This window comes from Petromyzon marinus, chromosome 2 (assembly GCF_048934315.1).
Source record: "Petromyzon marinus isolate PM22_M1 ecotype Great Lakes invasive population chromosome 2, UKy_Petmar_22M1.pri1.0, whole genome shotgun sequence".
NCBI lineage: Eukaryota > Metazoa > Chordata > Hyperoartia > Petromyzontiformes > Petromyzontidae > Petromyzon > Petromyzon marinus.
In genome coordinates this window covers 1,553,609-1,571,181 of record NC_133668.1, presented here as the reverse complement: position 1 = coordinate 1,571,181, position 17,573 = coordinate 1,553,609, and the positions used below count along the sequence as shown (strand labels likewise).

The 17,573-nt window shown below is 46.1% G+C and overlaps 1 protein-coding gene across 2 annotated transcripts in view; it reads right to left on the bottom strand.

The window, feature by feature from the left end:
* Positions 1 to 17,573, bottom strand: part of LOC116949748 (protein mono-ADP-ribosyltransferase PARP14-like) — a 28,380-nt gene extending 10,807 nt beyond the window's left edge. Inside the window, exons 1-11 of one of the 2 annotated variants that reach the window (XM_032967386.2) lie at positions 17,153 to 17,573; positions 11,356 to 11,538; positions 9,203 to 9,357; positions 8,566 to 8,629; positions 8,064 to 8,249; positions 7,155 to 7,421; positions 6,552 to 6,785; positions 3,586 to 5,831; positions 3,201 to 3,317; positions 2,338 to 2,577; positions 123 to 344 (exon numbers count right to left, since the gene is read on the bottom strand). In XM_032967386.2, the coding sequence (XP_032823277.1) occupies positions 123 to 344; positions 2,338 to 2,577; positions 3,201 to 3,317; positions 3,586 to 5,831; positions 6,552 to 6,785; positions 7,155 to 7,421; positions 8,064 to 8,249; positions 8,566 to 8,629; positions 9,203 to 9,357; positions 11,356 to 11,538; positions 17,153 to 17,324 (4,086 nt within the window). In that variant the 5' untranslated portion in view covers positions 17,325 to 17,573. Of the gene's footprint in view, positions 1 to 122; positions 345 to 2,337; positions 2,578 to 3,200; positions 3,318 to 3,585; positions 5,832 to 6,551; positions 6,786 to 7,154; positions 7,422 to 8,063; positions 8,250 to 8,565; positions 8,630 to 9,202; positions 9,358 to 11,355; positions 11,547 to 17,152 lie in introns of both variants that reach the window. The other variant, XM_032967404.2, reaches the window with a different exon arrangement.

Sequence of the window (17,573 nt, the reverse complement as noted above, 5' to 3'; positions counted from 1 at the left end):
CACATCCTCGAAGAGGCAATTTTCCAGACTGCATTAGGCTTCAGCAGGGCTCAAGAAAAGGTTCTTCACCTCATATGAAAATCATTCAACTCTCAACGAAGTTTTTCAATATAAGAACTCACTGCGAATGTTGCATCATCCTTCCCGTACACCATTAGCCGAACATTCTGAAGCCTAGTGGTAGGGTTCTGTTTGCTGAACGCCACAAATTCATCGAGCATTAACTTGGCCGTGATGGGCTTGGGAAAGTTCAAGTTGCCAGTGCCGATGGCCGGAAAGGAGATGCTTTGGTAGTTTGATGATTGAGCCATCTTCAGGCAAGTTGACACGATTTGGCTCAAAACCTTGTGAGGGAAACAGATGACATGTAAACGTTTAACCCCACCGGCCAATATGTACCATTAACGCGATTCAACGGAAGATTATAGCTTAGAAATTGTTACAGTTCTTTTGAAACATGCGTCCCAGGAAAGGCATGTTTATATTCCCCCCCTTCATGTTAAAACCAACCAACCAGACAGGCCAAATTACAGTACGTTGTTCTAAGGAAGTATTTCCAGTTACACTTAAGTGGATAACACATCAAAGTAAATTCTTACATAACCCACTCTAACAAGTGATTAATCAAGGTAAAACATTCCCCATGACCGAAACAGTGAAAAGGGACCTTCAACAAGTCGCGAATTGACAGAGGCCTGTAAATTATCACTTTAATTTTATAGCCATAGATACAGTAAAACCTCGTTATTTCGGTATTTGATCATTCATAATTGGGGATAATTCAGCACCGCTGCGCTTTCGGCATATGTATGTTGGTAATTCGCCATGAGCCGAATTACCATACCGAATGGTCCAATTTTGGCATATACGTGGAGCGAGGTCACGCACCAAGGCCAAAACAATCACTCAGTCTAGTGGCGGCGCGTGTGGTGAGCATTAGTGCAGACCTGTTGCTTTGGACTTTACCTTGTTTGTGCACTGTGTGCATGCCAACCCTCTCATAAATGTCGTCTACACCTACATCAAGAAGTAATAGAAAGGGGCTGAAGTATAAATCCCTTAGTTTGCGAGACAAATCCAAAGTTTTGGAGATAATTGATGCAGGTGTGTCAATAGTTACTGATAGTAAATGTTACTTTTTTATGAAAATGTTTTGGAAAACAAATTTGCGCATTTTACAATAATGTGTCAGACAAGTACCCTACAACAACAAAATAATAATGCCATTTATAACGCACACAATATTTTACAGACATACACGAGTGTGACTTTTATGCATGGAGCGTCCTTACAAGCGAAAACAAAATGTGTCCTCGTGTACTTTGGACGTGTTATAAGTGTGAAGGAGAACTCTGAAGTTTAAATATGTTCAGGTATATAAGAATGAAATTCATTCAGCAAAACCGTAATACTGAATGCGTGATTATAGAGTTTTATCAAACTAGCTCAAAATTCTAATTAGAATGATTACAAACAAATCAAAATTTCAATGATAGTAATATTCTTCGTTCTTTCGGTAAAGTCACGTTGAAGGGAAACAACAAAATAATAAAATATATAAAACAATAAAAATTCTCACGACGTTTCGACCATAACACAAACGGTCGTCTTCAGGTGTGTTGGTTTGCATAAATGTGTTGGTTTGCATAAATTTATGCAAACCAACACACCTGAAGACGACCGTTTTATAATAATAAAATATATATTTTATTATTTTGTTGTTTCCCTTCAACGTGACTTTACCGAAAGAACTAAGAATATGAATTACTGCAGTCACGAAAGCTTTAAATCAAAATTCAATGATAGTGTGTTGTACAAGACTATACATTAAAAAAAATGTTCTTATATTGCATGCATTTTATGGTCATTACAATCTTATTACAGCCTGCCTAACAAGATAAAATTCAAAAACGACACGTAAAGAAAGCCAAGCTGCTTTGGAAGTGGGACCTGCTTTCTCAGGAGTTGCTTAGCATGCTGAGAGTGAAATCTTGTTAGATCCTTAGCACATGTGGACACTGAATCCTGGTAAGTCTCCTTTGAAAGCGGAAAGTTAGTGGATAGTAAAAACATGCCTATAATGTGTCACCGCACCTCCAATTAGCACGGTCGGCTACGTACGGTGGGAAAGACGTTCAACGTACAAACGTGCACATTATTGGCCAAGATGACTCAAATGCAAAAATAATTTATAGTACATTATCACATATGACAAAATGTGTTGAACATTTCCGTTGAAGATCTTAATGGCGATATTTGGTACTATTACAACATTATCGTCACCATATATGAATATATAAATGATGGATTATGATAAAAAAAAATATATGACCATACCTTATCAGTTCCCCCACCTTCTTTCCAGCTACAACACACAGTGTGGTAGATCTCTCTACATGACAACTTGCACCCCTTGGTTTTCACTTTCAAGACGTCTCCAACTCTCAGGGACCCTCCTCCTGATCCATCATTCGTGAGCTCCTGCAGCAGTGGGCCAGCTTTCCTAAGAAGAGCTGCAGAAACTGCTCCTCTGGACAAGTCCAGGTCATTGGCGACCGTGTTCACAATGACGTCCACCTGTACCGAACAACGTCATCGCAATCGTTAAACCTACAGACATCGCTCTGCCGGTCCAACGAGACCTAAAAGAAACCCCACCCCATAGGCCGAAATCCAGGAAACTTTTCCGGATGCATGCCTCTGCTCAAGCAGCCAAAAATAAAAACATAGGCCTGCACTGGATGGATCCATGGGTGGCTATGGACTTGGCAAACAACAACCTCATTAAGGACCCGACTGTGGAAGTACTGGGTCCCATGACAATTGTTTCACTCTAAACCACAGTCAAAAGCTACATGGGAGATGCTCGTCCAACTTCCACAATTGGAAGATCAAAGAATCGCCACACTGTGAGTGTGGTAAAGTCCAAACCATCAAAGACATCACCAACGAATGTCACCGTGTAACTACATCCTGGTGGTGTTGCTGCGATCCATACAGCGTCTACTGCTTCCTTGGGTTGGTAAAACAATGTTGCCATTCAACTTTACATTTAAAAATAGTTGCTTTTCCATCCTGCCATACGAAAGAACAAAAATAACCTCCATTCCGAATCTGGTTGCAGGAGTATAGGGTGGCCCCGTGACTGCATGGACACTTTGTGCAAACAATAGCTGTGGGCTTTATGCCTTAAAACTTACTTCTTCCTCTTCCAGATTCCCCTTGACCAGATGTATCTGCAGGCCCTCTTGTGTGTGGTATTCATTGGGGTTGGGTGGTTGTGTTGTCTTTTTGAACGTTTGTAATTTAGAAGTTTCCTGTTGAATATAGTACATTTAACTAAATCACACATTAAAACAAAAAATATAGTGAATAGTCATAACTGAATATTATTGCACCAACAAAGTGTATACGAGATTACACTGAGGATTTCCCCGTGCAGTAGTGTGCCTGCACACATGGCACATTTGGCTGTAGCAGCTGTTGTATTCATCTCTGCATTTCCCATTCTGAACCTTAATAGCGCTTTCACAACAGCATCCACAGCACCTGCATTCCTCTAATTTCAAACAGCACAGTTCTTACCTCTTTTCTCAGCGGTGGACTAGTCCGGGCTTTCTCTTTGACACTTCTGTCCTGCCTTTCACTGCTGCGCCGTCTCCCATTCTCAAATGAGTTCGTCACGTGGGAGGCGTAGGTTCCATGCTGGGAAAGTGACGATCCGGCAACAGCACGGTCCTGCTGCTCAAATGTGTTTTCGAAGGCCAGCTGCATTTCATTCACTGTGACAATGTCATTGTTAATCAGCTGGATGGACACGAGGGAAGTCCGGTGATGTGTAGGATCTTCACAAAAATCTCGAACAGCCGACATGATTGTGCTACAGCACAGGGGCAAAGGGAATCCAAAGATTCCAGAACTTATGGCCGGCATGGCAATAGATGTAAAGTTATTTTGCGCTGCAAGCAAGAGACTTTGCTCCACAGCTTTCTTCAGCAGCGCCTTTTTAATATGAGACCGAGAGGCATCCCATCGGGGGCCAATGGCATGAATCACGGCCCTGCACGGCAGGCTCCCTGGTCCCGTCATCACTGCCTCGCCTTCCAGGAAAGGACCTCCATTAAGCCTCACCTTCCTGTTGCTGTCATCCTGAAGGTCTTGCCCACCTTCTTTCAGCAGGTCCTTTGCCAGCCCACCGACATGCCGCAAGTCCCCATTGGCAGCATTGACCACCACATCTACACGGTGATGCTGTAGGTGTCCCTTCAGTACCGACACCGTTATTCCGCGCAAGGAGGTTTCACAAACCACATGAGCCTTGGGGTTTTTCTGAGGTTCCATGTCCTCGGGATCTCGGGGCTGGTTGAGGAGGATTATGCACTTCTCTGTCGACTCCAACACTCCCAAAAATAGTTTGCCTCGCCCATGCAAAAAGGTGGCACAACCTGGCTTTTGAATGGTCCTCTCTTGACGCTTGATGTTTTTGGACATGTCTCCTATCAGTTCTATAATTCCATCTTTGTGTTTTGTTTGTGTGGCAATTGTAAAGCCATTTCTATCATTGTCTAGATCTATTTTAGTGCCATTTGGCAGCATGCTTTCCATGTCCCCATGTGTTTTGAGGTATTGTAGGACTCCCTTAGATTTTATGGCAATAAAGAATTCAAGTGCTGCATTCATGTCCATTAACTCTTCAACTTGTTTAGCAACACGCTGGATAACATCTTTATAGCCAGTTATGAGTACCTCACTCCCACTGGTGCACTTCATTTGGAACTTGGCGTCAGTTTCGATATCACTACATTCTTGAGATGCTTTCAGCTCTTCCTCGAATTCTTCCCACTCCTTTACATTCTGCTTCATGTCAAACCCTTTCATTGCCTTCACTTTCACCTCCACAAAGGTCATGTTCAGAAGTTCCTCTGCTTTTCCCAGATCATCTTCACTCGCACCAACAATCATGATGTCATTTCCCCTTTCTGAGATGGATGCATCTATGCCATTTTGGCTGAAGGTGTTTTTTATGAAAGCATCACGGTTCAGTTGTAACACAAAGCCTCTAAGTTCTTCAGAGATTAACCAGGGCTTCTCACTGCACTGCAGCATCATTTGCAGGATTTTGCTCTCAGCTGCTAAGGAGTCATCCTTTGGGCCTTCCACGGTGATCAACCTCTTTTTGACATTAACGTGAAAATCTACTTCAGGAAAGTCATTCTGCAAACGCTTTTTAAAGTTGGGCATCAAATGAACAAGTGTTTGTTTGACATTCACTTCCCCCCGTCGTAATTGTTTTATTTTTTTAAGGTCCTTAACAACATGTTCTACATCCACTTTCTGACCTATTATGCTTATTTTAGATTGTTGTTTATCCGGTATAATCTGCACACAATCTTTCTGACCTGTAGAAAGCTTTGCCACAAGTTCATCAAATATATTCGCATGGATGGTTTCAGAGTAATGCATATATCTTTCAAAAAAAATGTTAAACTCATTGGGGATGGATTTTGACCATTTGCTTTTCAGTATGAAATTGGCTTTTTGGCTTTCGGCAAAGGCAGGTGAAACCTTCACGACATCCTTCGTGGCCCCACTTGGCCACTTGAAGGTGGCCATGTGATTATTTATAAACTCTTGCAGCTGCTGAGATTGCTCTGGTCGCGCTGTAATGAACTCCATCAGCACGGGATCTACTTTTAGGTGCTGAGGCTCAGGTGCCTTGAAGCTCCCTTCATCCCAGGAAAGCAGCGCCAACCCGTGCGCCTCGTAATAGCGGTGTGCTGTGACGACCATCTCTTTCAAACGCAGCTCGCTCTTCAATACTTTCTCAACATCTGTAATACCAAAGAGGAATGATGTATTAGCAGTTTTGTTCAAAATAATGTACATTTATAAAAACATTTGGAATAAAAATGCCAATGTACCTAAAATGAAGTGTATAGGATGATTATTAGGCCAAGGACAGAGATGGGAATGCCGAGATGGATTTTTAGAGTAAGTAGAAGGGATCACGTAAGAAACGAAGAAGTGGGATGATAAGCAAAAGTATCGTCGAGAGAGGAGAAGTTGAGTGAGAAGAGCTGGAGATGGTTCGGGCATGTCACCAGAAAGTTGTAAAATGACGTGAGAAAGAAAGTTCAGAACGTGAAGACTGAGGGCAAGAGAAAGGAGGAGAGACCAAAGATGTCACAGTGAGATGTTGTCAACTTGAACACAAGAGCATGCAAAGCTACTGTGGAGATTGAAGACCGTGGAGAAAGAGGACTCGGAAAGCGGATCCCACCTAGCAAGCAGACCCCACCTCGTGAGACAAATCCTCGGAAGAAGTGGAGGCAGGAAATCATTGAGCTGATTCGGAAGATCAACTCCGGCTCCACCCTACAGAGCACTCCAGCGACTCCAGCTCCACTCCGGCTCCAGAGCCGAATGTAGAAAATTGGCAAACTCTGCTCCGGCACCGAGGACTCGGAGCCGGCTCCAGAGTGGCAGTCTAGCCAACTCTCCCCTCTATATACATGTCAACAATGGAGAGCCTCTGTCCATCACCACCTTACCCTCATTGCTCTGGAGACGGACGACAGCTGCGCTGCATCCAGCCCTGAAGTCCACCTCTTTCACTTTGACGGCAGGCCCACTCCTGCTCTCCAGGTAGAGCTCCAGGTAGTCCCTGCTAACGCCCTCAGGCAGATCCTCCAGCAGCACGCTGCTGGTAAGCGGCAGCTGCTCCGCCTTGATACTCATACCGGATAAGGGCTTCATGCCACAGCGGCCTATGACAGCTTGTGTGTCTGTGAAGTGACCAGTAATTTTGTTAAAATTACAGCATTTTTTAAAATAAAATATTCTCCACGAATAGAATTTGGATTTACATTGCAAAAGGTTTAAATTTTACTGCTGCTCAAGATGATATGCACAACATAAATCAGTAGCAAAATTAAATATTTATCTAACCCCCAGAATACAAAAGTTCACACGGGAACGATAAACACCGCACGGCACACCATCTACACAGAGATAACTTATGGTAAAAAAAATGGTCCACTAACCAGCACGGTTTGTCGCTTACCAGCTGACTCATGCTAATTTCTAACAGTGCAGAACTTCACTGGTGTGGCTTATGAATGCATACACGCCAAGTAATAACACTGAAATGTCACCTGTGTCGGAGGAGAACGATATCACTCTGCATGAGTCGTCGTCTGTATAGTTGATGCAAAAGTCGTCGGTGCCGCTGCAGGTCTCCACGTAGAGGGCGAGGAGGCTGCTCTCCGTCTGCTGCGCGAAGCCTCGCAGCAGCACCCTGCGTGGATCAGGCTCCAGCACTTGGACCACGTGCTCCACTCGGGGCTTCTCCACGAACTCCGAGCACACCAGCGGCTTTTCGGCAAACGTGTGTTTGGAGCGTGACAGGACTCGCCCGGCCACTGCTCAAATAGTCACCAGCAACAACAAAATCAGCATTCAACTCCGCCATGACAATAAAGTGTTGGGCAACTGTGACATGTAGGAGGATGCACAAACTAAAACCAGCTAGGACATCATTAAGCATGCAATTCGATGCAAAGCTTGGCAGATAACACAGCCAATTCATTGCTCACCTGATTACAAACGGCTTTGCAACGTTAAAAGCATGTGCCAATATTATTTTCTATTGCTGTGTAGTTCAGAAGAGCTCTTCAAATGTAAACTACCCCAAGACTTCTACATCATCCTGCTATAAGGTCGTAATCCACGCCATGAAAAGGAGAGACCTACTGAAGACAACAGTACTTCCTAGGCTCACATAAAACTACCATACATCTTTAAAATACAGAGGGAAATACTGAATATTATTTTAAGACTCACGTTTAACGAATATATTTTGCACAGACTTTATTAAGCTAAACAGCTCTTTTTCAAGGATGATCTGCCCATGAATGGGGCAATGGTGGCAAATGACTGAACATATTTAGAGTTTTTCAGGTCTTTTTAAAAATCTTGGAACTTGGTTGTATTACTGTGTAAAACACTACACCCACAATGTGAAATGTAGCCCAGTGCTATTGTAAAACAGTTTCAAAGGTTACCTGCTGGATCTGCAAAAGTAATGATCCAGTACTGTTCCCTCTCCTCCACCTTTGTGACCTCTCCTCCTCCAGATCGTTGCTCGTTTTCAAAGTACATTGCCACAGTGGTCGAGTCCAGGGAATCCACCTTGTCCACTCTAATGGTCGGGTTGCCCTCAGGATCCTCCACTTTTCCCCGCTGTGATGCTGCACAATGGGGCATCACATCAGCCATTTCAATTGATCTGTATGAGGTAACAGCAGGAGGATCCCTCCATGTAACATTACTCCTGCTCTCAGGCAGATATTGATATTCAAGTGTACATTTAACATTTAAATCCACTTTATAAGCAAATAAATTACAATTAACTTTCGTGTAATATTTTTACAATAAAAACATCACGGGTATTTATCAAGTGGATGAATATATACATCACAATTAAAATGCCATGGCTTATTAAGTAATGTACTACTACAAAATATGTCACGCGTGCAGACTAACACGCTTTTCTGGTTCACTCACCGCCTGGCAGCGCTGAAGTCACCGTTTTGGCAGGACTTTGCCCAGGAGTTCCATCGGGCCTTCCCTATCAAGAAATGTACATGAGTGCATTGACACAAGCACAACATGACCATGGCACATTACTCGATGAGATTCTGGGTTCAAGTTTTTCTGTGATTAAACTGAATTATCATGCTTGGTGAGTAGATGGTCCCAAACTGGTCACCTATGATTGGACCAAAAAACAATGGAATTAGATTGTGTGCTTAATTTGGTAAACTTCCAGCTCTTGACAATTCAAAATATTTGTTCGATTGCCATTTGACAAACATGTAGTATCTTTATAGCAGGGCAGATGGCAAGGTACTACCCCCTAATATGGATAAGGTCAGTGGAAGATATTTTAGAAGGCATTTTCTGACATCTCCTTTTGCAGACCATTCTTCGACACAAGGTGGCACACTGCTCCGCGATAGAACCAACTAGACTATGTCTCACGACTCGACACTAATCAGAACATAAATGGTGAAAAGGCGAATTATTTTTGACAAAAAGACACTGACATATCGCCAGTACATTGTTGGAAATGCACGCCTCTGGTGTGCGGTAAATATTTTGAAGAACATTCATTCATTGCCGCTGACGCTGAGCTGCCCACCGTGTCGTGTCCAGTGACTCTCGTCGGTGTGGTGCCTCCTACTCTCAGAGGAGACTCCTGGAGGCCTTCTCCATCGGAGCGAGACACCTCCAGCTCACACTGCTGCTGGTTGATCTCCAGAACGTGCTTCTGCACGTTCAGCACCCGCTCCAGCACTGCGCACACGGCAGCGAGTCAGACACGTATTGTGGCATTCTTTAGTTTGGACAAACACACAAATTACAGTGTTTGTGAAATATACGTGGTGTTCAGGTTTCAAGTTAACCAGATAAAAATCAAGAGACCAGGATCGTCTCATTTGCAATCATGATATAGGGCACATTGGCAAGTAGGGGGGGATGCTTTTTATGTATACTCCCCATTGAGTAACCAGCTGGTAATTGTCTAATTTGGAAATATTATTCAGTATTGTTCAGGTCTTGATTTAAAGCTTTCGTGACTGCAGGAATTCATACTCTTTGGATCTTTCGGTAAAGTCACGTAGAAAGAAAAATAATAGATCACGACGTTTCGATTGCAACACAGGCAATCATCTTCAGGTGAGAGATAGAAAGCTACTGAAACAAGGTCTTATACTGTATAGGCCTGAGATGGAAGTCCCCTCAGGGTAAGAGGGCTGGGCTAGAGATGAGATGGTCTCCCTGAAGCTGTGGAAGTGGCCATTGTATTGTGAGAGATGAGCATGTCAATGATGCTTCGGTGGCAGATCAAGTAGGACATCCATCATGTCAATACAAAGACATCCAACCAAGTGATGCAACTTAGAGAGTCAGCTAACATCGGTAGGAAGGATGGAAACATCACAGCAGGTTAAGACTTTACCTGGTTAATCATGTCCTTCTAATGATTGCTCAATTTCTCTCTCTCATAATACAATGGCCACTTCCACAGCCTCAGGGAGACCATCTCTAGCCCCGCCCTCTTACCCTGAGGGGACGCCCATCTCAGGCCTATATAAGAACTTGTTTCAGTAGCTTTCTATCTCTCACCTGAAGACGATTGCCTGTGTTGCGATCGAAACATCGTGATCTATTATTTTTCTATCTACGTGACTTTACTGAAAGACCCAAAGAATATATATTATTCAGGTGTTTTTTTTCTTTTTCACACATGATACTGGGCCCTACCGATCTCCAATAATGAGCCACCACTGTCTAAGTACAAGAGCAATACCTCAATATGCGAATGTTAAACATATTAAGTATCAGTGTAACGAACTTTGGAATGATTACCAATATATTAATGGTAAATCAATGAAGTCAATTATAAATGAATACATGGAATGAATACACAATACAATACTCCATCTACAGTACTATGTAAACAAGAATAAAATTATAAGACACGGTTTCTTGAGCATTAAGTATCACAATGGGTCATAAAATATCTTTATACATTCAGCTCGGCCAATCAGCGTGCACCACTATGTTAGAGAGCTCTGGTGGTATTTGTGGGCAATGCAACTTTATGACTGCATCGAAGACCTACACTGCTTAGTGGAAATATATTTTACAGAACAGTCCACCGTTTATTTAATTGTTAGTTTTTTATGTCTTTTAATACTGTACAGTATACAATGTAATATCATTTTCAATAAAAAAAAATCTGTTATTTGTTTACAATACTAATGGTAAGTTATAAAGTGCTAATAGTATGAAATGGTAAGTTACGGAAGGCTGGGAACACATCATCATGGTAAGAACGTTATACGTGATTCAATATTCGAGGTTTAAACAACATACGACGCTCCAGGAACGGCATCCACTTCGTATGTTTGAGAGGTATCACAGTATCTGTACAAAGTGACTGTCCCTTTGACTACGAGAGCCTTCGACTGTCCACGGATTATCAGTGCCATCGACTGTCCACAGCTTATCAGTGCCTACCTATTAGGCCAATTCAGACCTTATTGGTCACCCCGTGCCCTTATAAATCTCAACGTTCATCCAACAAAGTCCCATCACAAGGGAGAAACACAAATAGACAAAAACAATGTGCCCGTATTGAAACGGCTGTACGCCATATGGACCTGCAAACTCAATTTCCCTGCACAATACGGGGTATAAACCGTATGGGTTGACGAGGGATACCACTCGTCCACGGAATGTCCCCCCTGGCGTGACACGTGTCAGGGGTCGATGTCGGGGCCTCACCGCCCTCTTGCTTGAAGCGAAGTCGCGCCCGGCCACCGGGCAGCAGCGCCAGCTCTTCGCATTCCCCGCCACCCGACAGCCTCTTGCTCTGGAAGTACTTCTGAAGCTTCGTCATCACCACTCTGTCGTCCGCAGGGACGGCGGGGAGGCCCTTCACCTCCAAATAGGCCTTCATGGCCAGGCCTGCAGCGCTGCGGGGGGTTACAGGGCCAGCCAGAGAGGGAAGGGGGAGCAGGGCAGAGCAGAGCGCAAGGGTTCACTACAGCTCGGAGAGACCCCTGCTATTATTGTATCCTGGTGTTCTTCAACTCATTTTTCAGAGGGAGGGGAGCCACATTTGCCGATAAGACGACATCAGTGTGAGGGCTGCCACACCGCTTCCAAGGGGTGTTTCACTCTGTGTGTATTGTCGGGTGGGCCGCACTAAAGGCCACCAGGGGCCGCCAGTGACCCGCGGGCCTTGCAATGAAGGCCATTGCTGTACCCTATCCTGACCAGGCCAGATCTTGTCCTAACCAAACGTGATTTTAACCCAGCCCAGCCTAAGCTAATCTGGCCTCACCCGGAACCGACCTGACCTCTGCCCGAACACTACCTCGCCTCGTCAACATATATAACGCAAACCTGGTTCTGACAGAACCCAGCCACGATGTGTGTGTGTGCACCGACCCTCCACTTGGCTTAGCCTGAAACAAACATCACCAGGCCTTTCCTCACACAAACCTTCAACGGACCTTTCCTGACACGAACCTTCACCAGACCTTTCCTCATACAAACTTCACCAAACCTTTCCTGACACGAACCTTCACCAAACCTTTCCTCATACAAACTTCACCAAACTTTTCCTGACACGAACCTTCACCAAACCCTTCCTGACACGAACCTCACCAAACCTTTCCTGACACGAACCTTCACCAAACCTTTCCTGACACGAACCTTCACCAAACCTTTCCTGACACGAACCTTCACCAAACCTTTCCTGACACGAAACTCACCAAACCTTTCCTGACACGAACCTTCACCAAACCTTTCCTGACACAAACCTCACCAAACCTTTCCTGACACGAACCTTCACCAAACCTTTCCTGACACGAACCTTCACCAAACCTTTCCTGACACGAACCTTCACCAAACCTTTCCTGACACGAACCTTCACCAAACCTTTCCTGACACGAACCTCACCAAAGCTTTCCTGACATGAACCTTCACCAAACCTTTCCTGACACGAACCTTCACCAAACCTTTCCTGACACGAACCTCACCAAACCTTTCCTGACACGAACCTTCACCAAACCTTTCCTGACACGAACCTTCACCAAACCTTTCCTGGCACAAACCTCACCAAACCTTTCCTGACACAAACCTTCACCAAACCTTTCCTGACACAAACCTTCACCAAACCCTTCCTGACACGAACCTTCACCAGACCTTTCCTGACACGAACCTTCACCAAACCTTTCCTGACACAAACCTCACCAAACCTTTCCTAACACGAACCTCACCAAACCTTCCCTGACACAAACCTCACCAAACCTTTCCTCACACGAACCTTCACCAAAACCGTTCCTGACACGAACCTTCACCAAACCTTTCCTGACACAAACCTTCACCAGACCTTTCCTGACACGAACCTTCACCAAACCTTTCCTGACACGAACCTTCACCAAACCTTTCCTGACACGAACCTTCACCAAACCTTTCCTGACACGAACCTTCACCAAACCTTTCCTGACACAAACCTCACCAAACCTTTCCTGACACAAACCTTCACCAAACCTTTCCTGACACAAACCTTCACCAAACCCTTCCTCACACGAACCTCACCAAACCTTTCCTGACACGAACCTTCACCAAACCTTTCCTGACACCAACCTTCACCAAACCTTTCCTGACACGAACCTCACCAAACCTTTCCTGACACGAACCTCACCAAACCTTTCCTGACACGAACCTTCACCAAACCTTTCCTGACACGAACCTTCACCAGACCTTTCCTGACACGAACCTCACCAAACCTTTCCTGACACGAACCTCACCAAACCTTTCCTGACACGAACCTCACCAAACCTTTCCTGACACGAACCTTCACCAGACCTTTCCTGACACGAACCTTCACCAAACCTTTCCTCACACGAACCTTCACCAAACCTTTCCTGACACGAAACTCATCAGACCTTTCCTGACACGAACCTTTACCAAACCTTTCCTCACACGAACCTTCACCAGACCTTTCCTGACACAAACCTCACCAAACCTTTCCTCACACGAACCTTCACCAAACCTTTCCTGACACGAACCTTCACCAAACCTTTCCTGACACGAACCTTCACCAAACCTTTCCTGACACAAACCTCACCAAACCTTTCCTGACACAAACCTTCACCAAACCTTTCCTCACACAAACCTTCACCAAACCTTTCCTCACACGAACCTTCACCAAACCTTTCCTGACACGAACCTTCACCAAACCTTTCCTGACACGAACCTTCACCAAACCTTTCCTGACACGAACCTTCACCAAACCTTTCCTCACACGAACCTTCACCAAACCTTTCCTGACACGAACCTTCACTAAACCTTTCCTGACACAAACCTCACCAAACCTTTCCTGACACGAACCTCACCAAACCTTTCCTCACACAAACCTTCACCAAACCTTTCCTTACACAAACCTTCACCAAACCTTTCCTCACACGAACCTTCACCAAACCTTTCCTGACACAAACCTCACCAAACCTTTCCTCACACGAACCTCACCAAATATTTCCTGACACGAACCTTCACCAAACCTTTCCTCACACGAACCTTCACCAAACCTTTCCTGACACGAACCTCACCAGACCTTTTCTGACACGAACCTCACCAAACCTTTCCTGACACGAACCTTCACCAAACCTTTCCTGACACGAACCTTCACCAAACCTTTCCTGACACGAACCTTCACCAAACCTTTCCTCACACGAACCTTCACCAAACCTTTCCTGACACGAACCTTCACCAAACCTTTCCTGACACGAAACTCACCAAACCTTTCCTCACACGAACCTTCACCAAACCTTTCCTCACACAAACCTTCACCAAACCTTTCCTCACACAAACCTTCACCAAACCTTTCCTCACACGAACCTTCACCAAACCTTTCCTCACACAAACCTTCACCAAACCTTTCCTGACACGAACCTTCACCAAACCTTTCCTGACACAAACCTCACCAAACCTTTCCTCACACGAACCTCACCAAACCTTTCCTGACACGAACCTTCACCAAACCTTTCCTCACACGAACCTTCACCAAACCTTTCCTCACACAAACCTTCACCAAACCTTTCCTCACACGAACCTTCACCAAACCTTTCCTCACACGAACCTTCACCAAACCTTTCCTCACACGAACCTTCACCAAACCTTTCCTCACACAAACCTTCACCAAACCTTTCCTCACACAAACCTTCACCAAACCTTTCCTCACACGAACCTTCACCAAACCTTTCCTCACACAAACCTTCACCAAACCTTTCCTGACACGAACCTTCACCAAACCTTTCCTCACACGAACCTTCACCAAACCTTTCCTCACACAAACCTTCACCAAACCTTTCCTCACACGAACCTTCACCAAACCTTTCCTGACACGAACCTTCACCAAACCTTTCCTGACACAAACCTCACCAAACCTTTCCTGACACGAACCTCACCAAACCTTTCCTCACACAAACCTTCACCAAACCTTTCCTCACACAAACCTTCACCAAACCTTTCCTCACACGAACCTTCACCAAACCTTTCCTCACACAAACCTTCACCAAACCTTTCCTGACACGAACCTTCACCAAACCTTTCCTCACACGAACCTTCACCAAACCTTTCCTCACACAAACCTTCACCAAACCTTTCCTCACACGAACCTTCACCAAACCTTTCCTGACACGAACCTTCACCAGACCTTTCCTGACACAAACCTCACCAAACCTTTCCTGACACGAACCTCACCAAACCTTTCCTCACACAAACCTTCACCAAACCTTTCCTCACACAAACCTTCACCAAACCTTTCCTCACACGAACCTTCACCAAACCTTTCCTCACACAAACCTTCACCAAACCTTTCCTGACACGAACCTTCACCAAACCTTTCCTCACACGAACCTTCACCAAACCTTTCCTCACACAAACCTTCACCAAACCTTTCCTCACACGAACCTTCACCAAACCTTTCCTGACACGAACCTTCACCAGACCTTTCCTGACACGAACCTCACCAAACCTTTCCTGACACAAACCTTCACCAAACCTTTCCTGACACAAACCTTCACCAAACCTTTCCTCACACAAACCTTCACCAAACCTTTCCTGACACGAACCTCACCAAACCTTTCCTGACACAAACCTTCACCAAACCTTTCCTGACACGAACCTCACCAAACCTTTCCTGACACGAACCTTCACCAAACCTTTCCTGACACGAACCTTCACCAAACCTTTCCTGACACAAACCTTCACCAAACCTTTCCTCGCACAAACCTTCACCAAACCTTCCCTCACATAAACGGAATAAAACAGTGGCGGCGACTCCTCTTGCCCCTACAGTCCCCATTTCTCAATCTCTCTCCACCCCCCCACCAGCACGGCTCTCTCATCCACTCTGCACAACAACCTCCTCCTCCTGTGTGACCGCCTTCAACACCGTGCTCCACTGCTTCTGCCTGCCTGTGTGTGTGTCCCTTGCACGTACACGTGTCCATGTGTCTGTCGGCCTGTAGCCCGTCGTCACCGTGTGTGTGTGTGTCCCTTCGTCTCCCTCTGTCCGTCTCGCGTCGACTCTGAGCTCAACTGCGAACTTTCTCTCGCGCGATTTCCGTGTCCGTGAAGCTGTCACGGTCACATAGTCACTTTAAGATGGTTTTCCTTTGTTCGCGTTTTTGTTTTGTTGCGGTTGCACCCGATTCAAGAGCCGAATGGCTCACAGGGCTATAACAAAATAAATAAACTGAGAACTGAAACTGCCCGCCCGTAGCGTTGTGTCTGCGTCTGTCTGTGAGCCAGCAATTCCCGTGCGTCCGTCTGCCTGTAATTACCGTGTGTCCGTCTGTCACTTTGTGTCTATTTGCGTATCCGTGTTGGCATCTAACTTTTTATGCGTCTGGTTTCCGTGTGTGTCCGTCTGTGTGTTTCTCTGTCTCTTGATGTGTCTCTCTGTTTCCGTGTGTGTCCGTCTGTGTGTTTCTCTGTCTCTGTGTGTCTCTCTGTTTCCGTGTGTGTCCGTCTGTGTGTTTCTCTGTCTCTGTGTGTCTCTCTGTTTCCGTGTGTGTCCGTCTGTGTGTTTCTCTGTCTCTGTGTGTCTCTCTGTTTCCGTGTGTGTCCGTCTGTGGTTCTCTCTGTCTCTGTGTATGTCTCTCTGTTTCCGTGTGTGTCCGTCCACCACCACCACGCTCACCACCACCACGCTCACCACCACCTCGCTCACCACCACCACCACACTCACCACCACGCTCGCCACCACCACCACGCTCACCACCACTACACTCACCACCCTCACCACCACAATCACCACGCTCACCACCACCACGCTCACCACCACCACGCTCACCACCACCACGCTCACCACCACCACGCTCACCACCACTACACTCACCACCACCACCACGCTCACCACCACCACGCTCACCACCACCACGCTCACCACCACTACCACCACGCTCACCACCACGCTCACCACCACGCTCACCACCACTACCACCACGCTCACCACCACCACCACACTCACCACCACCACGCTCACCACCACAACCACACTCACCACCACCACCAGGCCCCGCGCGTCTGCCCCCGTCGACCGCACTGCCGCCCTTCGCCTCGCCACTGCAACAAGTTGCGGCAACCGCAGGCCGACCGACCCCCACCGGCACGAGGAGACCGGCGATGTCGCTACGACGAGAAGGAAGAGTAGTCAGTGGTTTCGGTTTCGTCATTGCTGGGAAATCCCCGCTTCCTTATCCGCCCCGTCCCGCCTCGCGCCGCCGGCGTCGGCGCTCGAACCCCCGAAGCAAGGCGGCAAGCATCCGCCCGGTGGCTCCTCGGAGTTGACGAGGTGGCGATGAGGGGGGTGAGGGGGATGAGGAGGGTGAGGAGGAGCCGCGAACTTGCAGGCAGCAGCGATGAGGGGGGTGAGGAGGGTGAGGAGGAGCCGCGAACTTGTAGGCAGCAGTCACGCGAGCCGC